At 33.2% G+C, this 15,923-nt stretch overlaps 2 protein-coding genes across 3 annotated transcripts; one reads left to right on the forward strand and one right to left on the reverse strand.

Annotated features, from left to right (window-relative positions):
* Positions 1-4,854: 4,854 nt before the first annotated feature.
* On the reverse strand, positions 4,855-8,520 carry LOC106129608 (alpha-(1,3)-fucosyltransferase C). The gene is made up of 2 exons (XM_013328209.2): positions 7,271-8,520; positions 4,855-6,070 (listed from the first exon to the last, which is right to left on the reverse strand). Exons 1-2 carry the CDS (start codon positions 8,194-8,196, stop codon positions 5,800-5,802), a joined length of 1,197 nt encoding a protein of 398 aa, XP_013183663.2. The 5' UTR covers positions 8,197-8,520; the 3' UTR covers positions 4,855-5,799.
* Positions 8,521-12,796: 4,276 nt separating this feature from the next.
* LOC106129601 (alpha-(1,3)-fucosyltransferase C) lies at positions 12,797-15,634 on the forward strand. Of its 2 annotated transcripts, XM_060948433.1 has the most exons (4): positions 12,802-13,816; positions 14,206-14,652; positions 14,860-14,998; positions 15,335-15,633. In XM_060948433.1, exons 2-4 carry the CDS (start codon positions 14,282-14,284, stop codon positions 15,470-15,472), a joined length of 648 nt encoding a protein of 215 aa, XP_060804416.1. In that variant the 5' UTR covers positions 12,802-13,816; positions 14,206-14,281; the 3' UTR covers positions 15,473-15,633. The 2 variants fall into 2 exon arrangements, with proteins under 2 accessions (XP_013183655.2, XP_060804416.1); XM_013328201.2 differs by having other exon boundaries at positions 12,797-14,652; positions 15,335-15,634.
* Positions 15,635-15,923: the final 289 nt, after the last annotated feature.

Below are 15,923 nucleotides of genomic sequence, written 5' to 3' on the forward strand. Positions count from 1 at the left end.
ACTAAGTTTTTGTTTTCCTAACGCCTAAGCTGAGTGAAGAGCGTAAATGCCAACATTATGTACTTACTGACTTCGAATCACTTTTATTTATATCACTCTTCCTTAGTGATATATATATATATATATATATATATATCATAATATATCTCTTGTATTATAGTGATATATGAAACTATCTTTTTCACATAGCTTTGCTCTCATTCTGTAATATTCGACTTTCAGCCCCACATTGTGAGGAATGTTATGTTTATTATTATTATACATTATTTTTCCAGGATGAAACTATCCAGTATAGTACCTAAAATGTAAAGTTTTATTGACCTTGGCGCTTACTCACGAACATTAATATAAACAATTTTAACATACATACTTTATACTATAAAATAAATATTTTTATTTTTTAGAAAGGATTTCCTGGACAGCATACCGATCAAACTCCTGAACCCTTCTCATAGCCAGACCTATATCCGTGTAACTTATTTCAATTCCTTAAATAAAACTCTGCTCTGAGAAATACAATTTTAGTCACCGGAAGATGCGCTGTCGGCGTTAAGAGCAGGCTATTATGGAGGTGTCTGCGGCGGTCTAGAAAAAGTATTTTTAAAACTGGTTCAGACGTTAACTTTGTAAAGAGGCTAGTGATGAGTACTTTAAAAATAATCATAAAAAAATAGAACGCCTGCAGCTCCGTCCGCGTGAAACGGTAAATTTAACTTTTGCCGGAATTTCGGTAAAAATCCTCCCTTTGTGATCAATCTACAACATTGATGTACCTAAGGTACGTGCCAAATTTTAAAATTTCTGGATTCACGGTTGTGTGTTGATATAATAAGTCGGTATCCTACCTAATTTAAAAAAAATCCCCAGATCTTTTCTTTATTAATTTTCGCAATACTATTAGTGACCCAGGTTTATGAAAATCACCGTCATACTCGTATAATACATCCGTTTAGGTAAATTGATCGATATTAAGCGTTATTCATACCTGCTCTTGCTATTGACTTTAGAACTAAAATTTGTATTTGAATGTTGTATGTTTACATACTATTGGTGTGCTTCTATAAATAAAATACTACGGGTTTGAGTACAAAATGTTTGCACGTAAACATAATACACCAGCCTGTGTTTATTTAACATAGTATTTGCTGTCTATTTGACCTGCATAGAGGATATTCGGCACATTGAATATTATCAGATATGTCTTTTTTACATAACAGATATAGTGGTTCGAAGCCATGAGACTTGAATGTCACATTCAGCTGAAGGATTAAATGTATGTATGTACATATATCTATCGCAAACCCTTAAATTAACATTTACAACAGCGCAAGAAGAAAAGCAGGCACACGCTATGTTTTCGTTGCTATCAGACAGAACAAAAGAAGAATGAAATGTAAATATTACTTGACTTTATTTGACATCAATAGGAAGAGGTGAAATGGCCACCACTGTTAATCTGTGTTCATAAATTAGTGAGAAACTTGGAATGAAATAAGCTGAACTAACTTATTAATGCCATATAACTGAAAACTAGGTTTGTTAAAAAAATATATTGTTATGTGATCAATTTGGAAAAGTTCATTTTTATTTTTTCTGCTTGATAAACTAGTTAAGATTTCTTAAAATAACCATACAGACATGAGCCCAGCGAAGTATAGACTAGCCTAACTAAAGCAGGCACCATAATTGCCGAGAGAAACTAAATTAAGACTTACAACTGAAAGGTAAATTGATATTCTAAAGGAATACTGGCTTAACAAAAACATTTGTGGCTTAGAGGAAAAACTAAGCAATTGAGAGTTCAATAGTATCGTAAGTCAGAGTTAATTCAATCTTGAAAGGAAACTTTTAAGATCCGCGCTTACTTTGATACGGACAAAAGACACAACTCTTTTTTATTTCTTTTTATTAATTAAATTAACAGTAAATTAAGACATTTGCAATTTCATTTTGCTTTTTCTTTGCATGGCTTCAAAAAACAATTTAGAATGATTTTTAACAAAAAGAGGCATCAAAATTTTTTACCTTTATTTTCCGTACCCAAAGAAATGGACTGTAGATGTAAATATCATTTCTGTAATATCATTAGGGGTTTATTATATTATGAAGCTTCATTGCGGTTTATTGGTTTTGTTTTCTTGTTGCTGGTACACGTGGAACCCAATTAATATCTGTTGGAGTGAATTTAATATTGTTTTTGGTTCGACTGGCAGAAAATGCCTTGTGGCATTAAGTCCACCTGTTGTGCATTTTACGTGCATGAAGTTTAAATAAATAAATAAATTTGATGCTATAGCATATTATTCCTTAATTTTGTCTGCATGACTTAGGGTCTGCCTTCAGAATCCAAGAATATAAAAAACTCCATAGCTCTGCTAAACTTAGTTTTTTTTAGTTTTTCTACACAGATGAGACATAGAATATTATTCAATTCGTCGTATGTAATTTATAAAAATATTTATTGGCAGACACAGGTAGGTTCGAACCAAGTTCCACTCTTACAAGTGGGATACCTAAGCAACTCTGTCATCGACGCCCTCACAGGTCGCTTAAGTCACAATACCTGTATGAGTATAGTTGCTTTTCAGGTCAACTTGATAAGATTTAATTCGAATTCCTGTATCACTCTGACGCTCTCACAGCTCACTTTGGTCACAGTTCGCCAGTATAATTCCTTTATAGTTATCATATTACGGTGCTGCTGGGCGCTACTCCATTACGTGTTATTGGTTTTATATGATCTCCGTGGGGTTTCTGCTGCACGTGCATTCAGCCAATTTAACGTCCGATAGTTGCTAAGTCACAATATTGTGGTGTTTTAAAATTTACTTAAATAAACTTTGTAGGTTTAATTGGTATCTCTGAATGCTGATCTCTGAATAATAACGTCTCGGAATAAAAATGAACTGATTTTGATTGGCAGGTTTTAGATGTTCATATTGTTGAGTTATTTTTGCATAAAATAACTGTAGAACTACTTAAGGGTTGACTCAGTTTAGCCTGCGGCTCCGCCCGCGTGAAAAATACCCTATTTCATTCTCCATTCTCCACACTGAGTACTTAAATGTAAGCAAAATTTCATATAGATCGGTTTAATGGTTTTCACTAGAAAGACGGACAATACTATAATTACCGATAATATATTTATATGACGAAGTCACTGACAGACAACAAACAGCCAATATACGGGGCGAAGGAAGCTGACATTTTGCTATATACAATAATATTATGTTCCTTTGGAAAGTATAGTCCCCTACACTCATAGGGAATATCTGCCGCTAAGGGGAAATAAACGAAATAATTCAGTAAATAAAATTAAACAAACTAATATGCGAGTATATAAAACTCTTCCGTTACTAACTGACTGACTGACTCGTAGGCAAAGTACAGCCCAAATCGCTGGGTTTAGAGACTTGAAATTTGGTATGAAAGTTACCTACTTAGTACTAGGTGTGTATTTTCCAAAATTCACGTAGGCGGGAAATTACAAGTGTTTTTTGTACTTCGTAAAAACATATTTGTTTATTTTCTTTTTTATAATGGAACAAAATTAAAGTTCAGGCTGTTGAAGCGAATAATCACATTTTAACTTGCCCGAACGTGATAAAACCCGACCACGCCAACCCTGTGGCAAATTGATAGGGTTACCACATAATACAGATACTAGATATGGCAACAATAAACTTTAAAATAATTTAATTTTAAGGCTTGGTTGAAGACTATTTGAATTGCTTGCCTTGAAAGCAATAAAATTCAAGCCGGCAATAGGCATAGGTGTTTAACTCTGTTCTTCGTAAAACAGTTTTTTGTTTTATTTTGATGTAAAAATAGTTGCGTGTATTTTTCAGCCCCTGTAGCATGGCTGCTGATATATAGGTAACTAGAGGACGCCTACAGCACCAACCGCGTATTGCGCAAAATCCCTATTATTCTCATTCCCGTAGGAATATCGGGAAAAAGGGTGCACCCTTTACACCCTATACCAATACATAAGAAACCGACATCAAATTTAAAGTCTTTAGAGCCAGCAGTTAGTGCTATGCGTTTTCTGCCAGTCCGTCACACAGTAATGGAAGAGTTTTATATATATAGACATCGCATCTTGTTTTCTTATAACGTTGGTATTGATTCAGAATTACCGAGCCCTACGGATCGAGTCGGCGATCTGAAACTTTGCTAACGAAATTGATCAGACGTCATCTGTATGTAGTGTGCAGTGTTGAGTTGAATCTACACAACTTTTCTTATTAAGAATGTTGTTATTCTTATCAAGTTGTTAGGTATATCAAAACTTTGATTCCTTAACTTGTAAAGTAATGCCTGCATTTAGAGATTTTAAAAGTAATTAGGTATATTTTTGAATTTTTAGATTTGGTACTTCACTCTAATATAGGTACCAAAGAGTAGCATATAGGTATTGATAGCTGGTTCGATAATATTTGTGACTTTTAAGTGTGGTTTCATTATCTTGTCTTTCATAATTTAACTAGTCAATAGTGCTAATAATTATTCAAAAGGCGCACCTCGAGCCTCTCTAGAGAAGTGGGGATGTGATCGAGATTATCGCCAGGAGAAGTTTTAAAAATATAACCACTCTGTAGGTCACACTTATTATGATAGCTCATTGTTCCTGTGGGCCTTTTTAGTTCATTGTTTATTAGTGGATTTCTACGTCATTTTGTTTGGATTTCGTCATTTTTATTGTCCATTTTCAAAAAGCGAAATGTTCAATCTTTTCAATGGTTTCGGCTATTTTGAAAAACCTTATTCTTATTTTGCCCTACCTACAATTAGCTACTTTAAATTAACTTTCGAATAAAGTTTGTAAGCGTTAATCAAGTACTGACAAGATGCTTTCTTGTATGTAATTCTTTAATTTTAAGAACTATACATAATATCAAAATCAGTAAAAAATAAAATAAAGAAATACAATTCCACTACTGCAAATATGCTTATTTTTATATAAAAGATATTTCATAGAAAATACAATCTTTACTTATAACTTAGAATAATAGACAACGGCAGACTTATCCAAAAATTTGAAATTAATTGTAAAACTTACAGACTAGCTTCAAAATTCAATAACATATTTGTCGGAATATCATTGTCAAAGAGTTTGTGATTTATACAGAAAAGTGGTTTGAAACTTTTTCGTAGTTTTGCTATAACAACTAGACTAGACACATTTTTTTCTATAGTCTAAAACAGCATCATACATTGAGGTATATTTCTACGCCAAATATTGCTTCTTTTGACATCGATTAAATTATGAAGAAAACCTTTTAAATTATGAAGGCGATTTGAAAATAGCAACCGTATATGGAAAATATACCCGAATGTGTATAAATGCGAATTCGCACCGGCGAAAACTAATCAAAGAATGTTAATAATTGTTTTATGATCTTATTTTAAGTAGTACCGACATCTTTGGTAGGTGTAGATTTTTGGATTTTGTAAAAATAAGTATTTTAATTTATAGTACACAATCTTATCTGTTATATTAAATGGTACTAATTGAATAGATATAACAATCAACTATGTTTGCGTCAAAGTAGGATATTATTGTACTAAAGTATGACCCATTGATGTAAAAGTCTTTTTTATGTTTACAGAACTACCAAAGTGTACCGGGAGATTCTTATAAAATAATAAAACAAACCAATCTATTTATTTTACTAATTTTTACAAGAATTCCGCGAAAAAATTTGAAACCACAAATTTGCATTAATTCTGTTCTATGAAAATGGTTTGAGTGTTACAGTAGTTTTTTTTATGCTCAGTTAATGAAAACATAAATGCTCAATTTTTACATTTACTATTATAACCCTGATTCCACCACTGTCTAAAGTGATCATGGATATCGACATTCTGAGCTTTCTGTCGATCATTCAGTGCTGCGCAGATGTTACAAATTTCCCTCCCATTCTCCCCTTGTTCGTATCTGAAGTGGTTGCGCCATCGAAAGAAGTCATAATATCTGGTTTTGTTTTCCATTATCTCCTTCATAGTTATGGCTAGTTTCTCTGGACCAAGATCGCGAGCATTCAGGTAACTGCCTGGAGGTACAAACCTGAAAGTAAATAGGTATGATTGATTGAAAAATCAGCATGATTTTGTTATCAGGAAAAGGTTTAAACCACCATGAGATAAATAATAAATATAATAATAAAGATTATAACACTAAGCCAAACAGCTGAGCGTGGCCTATCAGTCTTTTCAAGACTGGTGGCTCTGTCTACCCCGCTAGGGATATAGACGTGATCATATGTATGTATGAGATAAATCATTGCTAATGCAGAACATCTATGAGTATTTATACTAATATTGTAAATATGCAGTGTTTATTTGTCTGGCTTTCAATCAAAATAGCTGAACCAATCTCCATAAAATTGTATTGCGTACATTGGTGCAAGTCGTCTTAAACCTACCAGAAGCTAAAAGAGGACGAGGCCGCCCGCCATTGACCTTGTCAAGTGGTCAAGCACTAACAAAGAACTCGACCAAGCCCAACTTCCCGGTGTGACAACCCAGAACAGATATACCGATACACCTGGCGCAAATTAGGAGACCCGACCCCAAATCTATACTAATATTATAAAGCTGAAGAGTTTGTTTGTTTGAACGCGCTAATCTCAGGAACTACTGGTTCGAATTGAAAAATTCTTTTTGCGTTGAGTAGACCATTTACCGAGGAAGGCTTTAGGCTAACTATTTTACGCGAAAGAAGTCGCGGGCACAGCTAATAATACGATAAGAAGAAATTTAGTTAGGAGGTACTTTTTACGCGGGTGGAGAAACGGGCAAAAGCTAGTAGTACCTAAGGATATAAATTAAGTCGGTGTCAGGCTCACAAAAGATTCCTTTCTTACGGCAATATATAAACATATAGTGACATTGGTTTTTATTGAAGCACAGACATAAGACTTATATCTATATCTCAATAAACCCCATAGCCAATGGATCATTAATTTACAGAAAGGATCAAAGAAGAACACTCTCAATGAACACCGATAATAATAACATTTGGTACTGATTCATTCAGTTAGTAATTTTGTTTGATTATTTAATGTAAACGTGAAACGTGGTTCATAAGGTTCTGTGATTAAGATTTTATTTTTCCCTTTCCCAAAATACATTCATACCATCACACCTGTCTCCCAAAGGGGTACGCAGAAACTATGGATTTACACTTTCTACGATCCTTACAGACATCTCCCGTTTCCTCTTTTTTCAAAATTACAAATAAATCTTCAATAAAATTGGCACCTACCTAGAATAGTCTGCCCCGCCAAACACAACAGGAACAGCAAAGTTATTTAATGCGGTAAGTAGTTTCTCCGTGACGTAGTCTTCCGCGAAAGAATTCTCAAAAGAAAAGTAGAAATAATAGTCTTTCTTCAACATGTCGTAGCATTCATTGGCTTTACTTCTTGGACACTCTAAATCACCGCACTTGCCGTACACATCTAACGTTATATTTAACTTTGATAGCTCTGGCTTTAGCTTTTTTACAAAATCTTCTCTGCCTCCTAAAGTGGTACAGTGAGTTACAAACCAGGCAGCAGTTTTAGACTTTCCGTCCAATACAGCTTTAGTTTCTTCATCATCTATTGGTTTCATTTCTTCAGGCCATTCCATCTTTGGTTTCGGGCCAACTTCAACACCATCCAAATTATAAATTAGTATATATGACCATCGCACATCAGAGTCCAGTTTGTAAGTCCAAGTCCAGTTGAAAAACTTCTCCAGTACGGCTTTACAAGCCATTCTGTTTGGGGCAGACTCGGTGGCTCCAAATACAAACTTTTGTGTCAACGATCTCTCTTGAGGTAATTGATCTTGATTCATTCTAATTACGTCATTGCCATTAAAAACTATGGCATCAAAATCTTTGATATGAGGTAAATACGTTCTGTTGTCAGTGACAAAACAGTTTTGGTAAGGACAATTGAGTTGTACGAACTTACTTGGCCCTTTGCCCATATGATAGAAAGGCGACACTTCTCCTGTAGTCCATTGCAATATGTAATAAATTTTTGGATCGCTTATGTTCGCCGCAGGTGTGCATGCATTGAAGTCAGTCGTTATATAAACGTAATAAATAAAAATCACTATACACGTCAAGCATAAAAATAAAAATTTATACTTTTGAGGGTTATTTTGTGATGCAACGAGAGGCAGCCATTTTTGCGTCATGGTTTTAAGATCTTTGAATTAATCAATATGAAACCAAACATATTTTTCCATTATACCTAAGTCACATTGGATACGGTCCGTAGGAAAATCATTTACTCAAATTATTAACAACATTTTTGTCATGATTACATGTTCTTTTTTTTGAAATCTATAGAATTGTAGTAATGGTCAGATTATAGCGAATACTGAAACGAGGCACTTTGATAATTCTAACAATCAAACTAAATATAACGTTTTTATATACAATTTAAAGTATAATGAATAAACTGTTCTTCTATTCAAATGTGTGGGCAGAGACTAACATTAGTAATATCCATTGATATGATAACATTGTCAGATATGATAAGAGTATACACATATATATACTTTATACACATGTATACTTTGTAATATACCTACACCATTGTATGAATCACCTTGAAAGAGTACCATGCTATGATTATGAAGTGTTTAAGCAAAAAATATACGTACATAGCATACCTTGTGTAATAGGACAACTCCATCTCTTTCCCATGGATGTTGTAAAAGGCGACTAAATAATAGGCTTATTAACTTGGGATTTTTCTTTTAGGCGACGGGCTAACAACCTGTCACTATATGAATCTCAATTTTATCATTAAGCCAAACAGCTGAACGTGGCTTATCAGTCTTGCCAAGACTGTTGGCTGCTTCTACCCCGCAAGGTATATAGACGTGATAACATGTATGTATATACATACATAGTTCATAGAGTATCTACAAAGATTATCTTTTAGGCAAAACCCGTTGTAATAAAGGGTCGACTGACTTAGAAAACCCAAAGTATAGCGGACCTACGTTATCATACTGGCTGCTTAAGATTGCCTGGAGACTCTTAGTTCAACCACTGTGTAGCTAAAGAGATCAGTAAAATTAAATAAAATTTTAATATATTACTAAACAGTTAGTTCGGGATGTGAAATATATCATTCTGTCCCACTAATAAACTAAATTTCATCAAAATAGGGAACCCATTTAGCAAAGCGATTAATTTTAACTTTCAAGGTTAACATATTTTCATTCCTGGGAATTCTCAAGGAAAAGGTCTCCAGGAAATTCTAAAATTTAATATCGATCACTACTCATAACAACATATAATTAAGTCCTCCTATTTGCTCTATCTGTATGTATACGCTAATCTCGGAAAGTTGTAGTCGGATTTAGTTTTTCCTGTTTAAGATGTTTGAAAGAGTTTTCTGTGGCAGGTTTATATTTATAAATACTACGGATATGGCGGGCCTCTAGTCTATTACTAATATAATTTGACTTAGGTGTAATTCTTACTCCTAGATATATTTTAATGCCCTCATGATTTCAACATCTCCAAAGTAAGATAACGTAGCTAAACGCCTGAAATTAATGTCTAAAATGAAATTAACCTAAATGGAAACTCAGTTATCAGCCGGCCTTATCTCGATAGTTATGATAAGTTAGCTAGACTGTTAATGAATACGACAGGTTGCAAAGTTTGTACAGTCGGGATTAGATAAGTCTGAGCACTGAGCAGGTAACTAGGTCTTCTGCCCCTGGCTGTAGGTACTCTGTTTTACAATCAATAGTATCTTTAATTCCGATTTTCATAACCACAAGGCTTAATGACAAGGCGAAATATTACAACGAGAAATATAGAAAGTTAGAATACGAAACTAATTATATTTGTTTATTCACGTGTTAACTACTAAACCGATCTTTATGAAATGTAGCTTACATTTAATGTAGACTACAGAAGACATAGGTTTCTTTTTACGCGGATGAAATCGCGGGCGAAAGAAAACTTATGTGATATATTGTAGAAAGATATTTTTTCGTCTTTGGAACAATTACGGAAATCGGAACAAAATTGGACAATTGACTAGGTAAAGAAAGCTTTGACAAGAGTTAGCTCTTAAATTTAAAAAGAAGAACTATGTAAAGTACGGAAAAGCAATTTTCTTTAAAATCATTACAAATTTTATATTGACTACCATTGCAAAAGATATCGTTTTTGTAACTAAATAAAAAAATATGTAATGAATAATTTCTGATCAAAACAGAGGCAGAGCAAAGGGTTCAAAAGAAAAATAATCGAGTGTATCAAAAACAACATTGCCAAAATAAATATTATAGAATTGTTTTGTATATATGATATGATACACACGGAAAAACGCCAATTTTTCACGGTTGATACCGACACATTTTTTTACATATCTATACCTAATCGTTACGCGATGACTCGGCCAATTTTTGTTGATGTCGCGTTTGTTAGAAAGAGTTTACTTCAGTTAATCCATTCTAAATAATAGAGGTACGAGGATATCTAATGTATTAACAAAACAACAGTCTTTATGTTTATTTCCTAATTTCAAACAAGCAGTCTCGGTATAAAATGGGTCACATACAAAAGGACAATCGGATCATGAAACTATATCATTATGGTAAAAAAATATGGGATTAAAGTATGCTGTTAAATAACCCGGTCAGTTCAAGATTTTTTATGTTGACTAGGTCAACTTAAATATCTTAGTCTTGGTAATTTATTAAACTGATCAGAGAGACGACTCAGAACCTCGTCAGTTAAAGGCAAGCACATTACCACTTCACCACACCAGTGGCACAAACAAAATAATCTTCGAAGGCCCTTTCAAAATTCTCTAGGTATTTACTGCAAATGCAAATGCAGTGTGGTTTCCGGCACCAGTACAAAAAAGAATAGGAACACTCCATCTCTTTCCCATGGATGTCGTAAAAGGCTAGAGAAAATTTCATTTTGAGTCACGATCATAGATGAATTGAGCACTTGAGCGCTAACGCGAGCAAAATATGCTAGTTTTGTATTGCTAATATCTTGGTTACATTGCGACACTTAGTAACTTTTTCGATTACCTGCAAAACTTGGAAAGCGGGCATCTAATCAAAAGTTAAGATCACAAATATATCTTTAGTTTCGCTCACTTTGATTCTAATCCATCTATAGGCCATTACTAAGATGAATGTTAGGAACGTAAGTACATATATATTTTTCTAGCTGTGGCTACGTGCATACGTCTCACATAAAAATTAGAAATATAGAAATTATAAACCAATTTAAAAAATATATATGTTCCCAAGAGCTAATGAAATGTCGACATAAAAATATTATTTATTTATCTAACCTACAAATAAAATAGTATTCACAAAGAAAAAATATAAAATTAAGTATTTATTTAAGTATGTCTGTTATCTAAATCATCTACTTACATAAAACTTGAAAGGTAAAAAACTAATAATTTTGTAGTAATAAAACATATACGTTAATATTGTAGGTAATTTCACGGTGTCAACCCTACCTTAATGCTACCTTCAACAAAATAAATCAAATTAATATTTATTCAAAATGTCAATTTATCAAAAAAGGTCCCAAAAATATTGAGGCTGCATGTTACAGTCATTTTATAATTAAGTGGATACTCTAAGGTTACAGTACATTTGCCTTGGTCCTTTGACTAAGTTATAACAACAAAGACATTTTAATAATTCTTTGAAGATAAATAAAGGTTATACTATCTAACTTCAGAAATGAGGACACTGATTGACTAACATATCAACGTACCTACAGCCTAACTGCTGAGTATTGAAATTTTAGCACGTAGGTTTCTTATGAAGTCTAAGAGTAATTATAAGAAAGGATTCTCTGAAATTAGGGATTAAGTGGGTGTTTACGGTGGAAGAGTATTTTTTTTAGTGGGCGGAGAAGTCTAGTTCTTCATAAATGAAATAAAATATAATTTAAAATCGTATCACAACATACCAATACACAGAAAAAGTTAATATATATATAGGTATAACGCATAACTGGTACTGACACAAAAACCTAAACCAATTCATGAAACCCATATTAAGCCATATTTATAAGCTGAGATCAGGTCAGTGAAAATAAGCTTCTAATAATATTAAATAGCTAGATAGTTATTTTTTATTTGTGGCACACTAAACGTAGTAAGCCAAGTACCTAGCTACCTTTAGAACTAATGTGCGCGACCTCCGAAATGTTGTTAGGAGTCGATACCCCATACAATAAAATTATCTTATAATGTTTTCTTTTCAAATTGTGCATAATATTCTCGCTCAAATGTTCGGCTTATACCTCTTTGATCTTACGTTTATTTACTTTAATTATAAAATTTAAAAGATAACTGAAGATAGTTTTTGTTTTAAGTTTAGCCATGCCCGCAATGGGCATCTTTTTAATAATATTTAAATAAAGTATGTAAATATTTAACAAAAAAAAAACTTTTAAGCAAAATGTACACTAAATTTAGAAAAAAATTACAATAATTAAACTCAGAATAACACGTGCTATGATTAAAACTCGAAAATGAGGCGAACGTTGCAAAAAAATTACAGTAGGTACCTACTTTATAAACTATGTATATAGATCATCAGAGCCTATTCAAATTTTACGATTTTAATGTCGAAGGCTGTATGCGCCCTGCTTAGAAATATTTAATTAATCTATTTACACGAGGAATAGATAATTACTTAGATCTATTGATAACAGTTTTCCTCAACGAGTTACTTATCTATGTGATAGTGTTATCGCCGCTCAATAATTGGACACGCCAGGTGATAGCAAAATTCCTTTTTGGGGTTAGGGAATATCCATAAAATGGTTTATTTGTGGTGACAGTGTCAGTACTGTTGTGTCTTAAGTTACACGTAAAAATAGTCTTACACACCGTGATTGAAATTTGAACCGGCTATTCCTAGAGATAACGAAGAAGTGGACATTGAAAAAAAATATGAAGATACATTTTTGTTATTTTTAACAATAATTGTGTGCATATACATAGTAACAGCTACGTGCTAAATGAATATATAAAATTATGACCAGCTATAGAAAATTATAAGACACTTTGAGGATTCCCTTCAGCGAATAACGAGAAATGCACAATGCAAATGAGACTTCATTTCACACATCAGATGTATTGACGATATTGGCTGATATATTGATGAAGAATAATTAAATACTCAGGTACCAATGTTAATCTGACCTGTTGAGACTTTGTAATAATGTATGCCACAGATTTGATGTTTTCGGACAATTACCTACACACGTGCTGTGTTCAAATTATATAGTATAGTTGATGACCCAATTAATTTTAGAAGTGAACATGACATGTGAAAAGGTGTGGTCCTTATTTAAAAGGAGGTTATAATAAGTGTCTAATCTAAACTAGATACCTATTACCCTATTACCTTACAGTGACATTTTATCCTTATTTTAAAAAGCAGACATTTAATATGACGGCTAGAAAATAAACATGTGTAAGTATTGAAATGTGCATCTAGTATGCGGATACCTTCATCATATCATATGTAATGTGTAATGTTTAATAAAATGGAAAACATTAACATTAATAGATCATCCTATTTGGGAAAGGGATTTATAATCATCTGTATATTAGCCTTTGTGGTTTATATGTATTATGCTAAATATCTTATTGAAGAGAATTACAACTGGAAATGGAATTCTAATGATCTTACTGATTTGAAGACAAACTATGATATGGAATACCCAACTTCTGATGATGCTATCACAAGTACAATAGAAGGCCAAACAAAAGACAGAGAATCAACAACTCTTGTAAGTATTTCACAAACTGTTACAGAAACGACAAATAAAACGACCACAGTCGATATCGAAAAATTAAGGAGAGTAACTATTCTGCAGTGGTCTTCAGGGAGAAACTCTCCGTTTTATCACATGGGAAGACAAAATATAAATTTCATCAAATTATCATGCCCTTTCAGCAACTGCTATGTGACTGATTACAAAAGATACTTTAAAAGCTTTAATCAATTTGATGCTATTCTTTTTAATGGTAATTTTGTTATTTATAAAGATAAAAATGAGTTACCCCAAGATCGTTCACCTACGCAAATGTATGTATTTGGTGCAACAGAATCAGCTCATAACAATCCTGCTTGTAAGCCGGTTTTGGACAATTTCTTTAATTGGACTTATACTTATAGATTAGATTCAGACGTACGTTGGTCATACATTCTGATATATGACAAGAACGGCACTGAAGTTGGTCCTAAATCAAACATGTCATGGCCTAAAGAAATGGATCCTATTGATGAAAATACCAAATCAATTCTAGATGGTAAATCAAAGACTGCAGCTTGGTTTGTCTCACACTGTAATACCTTGAGTAAAAGAGAAAATTTTGCTAAAGAGGTGGAAAAGGAACTGCAAAAGATTGATGATAATATGTCAGTCGATGTATACGGATCATGTGGAAAATTTGATTGCCCGAGAAGCAGTGCAGATAGGTGCTACGGCTTAGTGAAAAAGGACTACTATTTCTACTTCTCATTCGAAAATTCGTTCGCTGTAGACTACGTCACGGAGAAGTTGCTGACGGCATTAAACAACTTTGCAGTCCCTGTGGTGTATGGTGGAGCTGATTACTCTAGGTATACATATAAAAGATCTTCCTTGTTTTTAAGTTCAAAAGTACAGGTGGTGGTAGTAAAAACCTTTGTCTGGGGACACTTCCTCAGTAGAGGCTGCGATTGTATATCTAAGTTTCTAAGTTAATTTAAGATGTCACTTATAAAGTAAGACCTAGTCTGAAACTTTTTCAAAAGACAATGTTTCAAATGTATTCTTCCTTTTTACAGATATTTACCGCCTGGCAGTTACCTCAACGGTCTTGAACTCGGGCCAGAAAAGCTTGCGATCACCATGAAAGAGATCATTGACAACAAAACCCGGTACTACGACTTCTTCAGATGGAGGAACCATTTCACATACAAACAGGTAAATAAGAAATAACTTTCAAAAGAATGTATTAAAAAGGTTTCATTTCATCGTCAGAAAGAAGCACTCGCATTATCATTTCTGTCGTTGTATTTATCAGTAGCCTAGTTTTTTGAACCCGAGACTCACAGTCATAGTACCAGAAAGCCTACAATCTGCACATAAAGTTATGGGATATATGGAAAATCTACAAAGATTTTCATACTCCACCCTGTAATGTAGGTATGTTCTTGTACAAAATTTCATGGAGATCAGATCAGTGACTGCGACGAAGTAACAAAAGCTATATTAACTATTTGGGATTGAGATAATTACGATTTAATTTTTATATTACAGGGCGAGAATGATACCGAAATCTGTAACATCTGTACAGCATTGAACGATCCGGAGAAAGTAGCGGCGAATAGCGTGTATGAAGACTTCAGAGACTGGTGGTATCCAGAGTGGAGGGACCACCACAAATGTAAAAAATGATAAAATCAATTTGTTCAGAAATCAATTAAAATAATGACCAAGTGCCAAATTAGGGACTAACCAACTTAAGGAACATTTTCTCGTGTCTGTTTATTTATACTTTTGTACATTATTTTTAAGTTTTTTATTTTTTTTGCTGGCCCTTTTACAAATATATTTTATATGTTTTTTAAAACATTTTGTTACTTATTTCACAACACGTGTGATACAAAAATCATACAAGTACCTAAATAAATTATTCGTCGCACGAGTAGGTACTAAGTAGATACAATGCAATTGAATTTTATTGCTTAGAATAAACTTAGCTGTCTAGGTCAACTCCCCTATAAGATCTTAAGAATTATAAAGAAAACGAAAGAATCCTGATGTACAAATCTCATGTAATTAAGTAGGTAGGTACCTATCTATAACGGTTGATAATAAAGGTTGATTGACGCTTCCACAAACCTTA

Source organism: Amyelois transitella, chromosome 16, assembly GCF_032362555.1.
Source record: "Amyelois transitella isolate CPQ chromosome 16, ilAmyTran1.1, whole genome shotgun sequence".
Lineage (NCBI taxonomy): Eukaryota > Metazoa > Arthropoda > Insecta > Lepidoptera > Pyralidae > Amyelois > Amyelois transitella.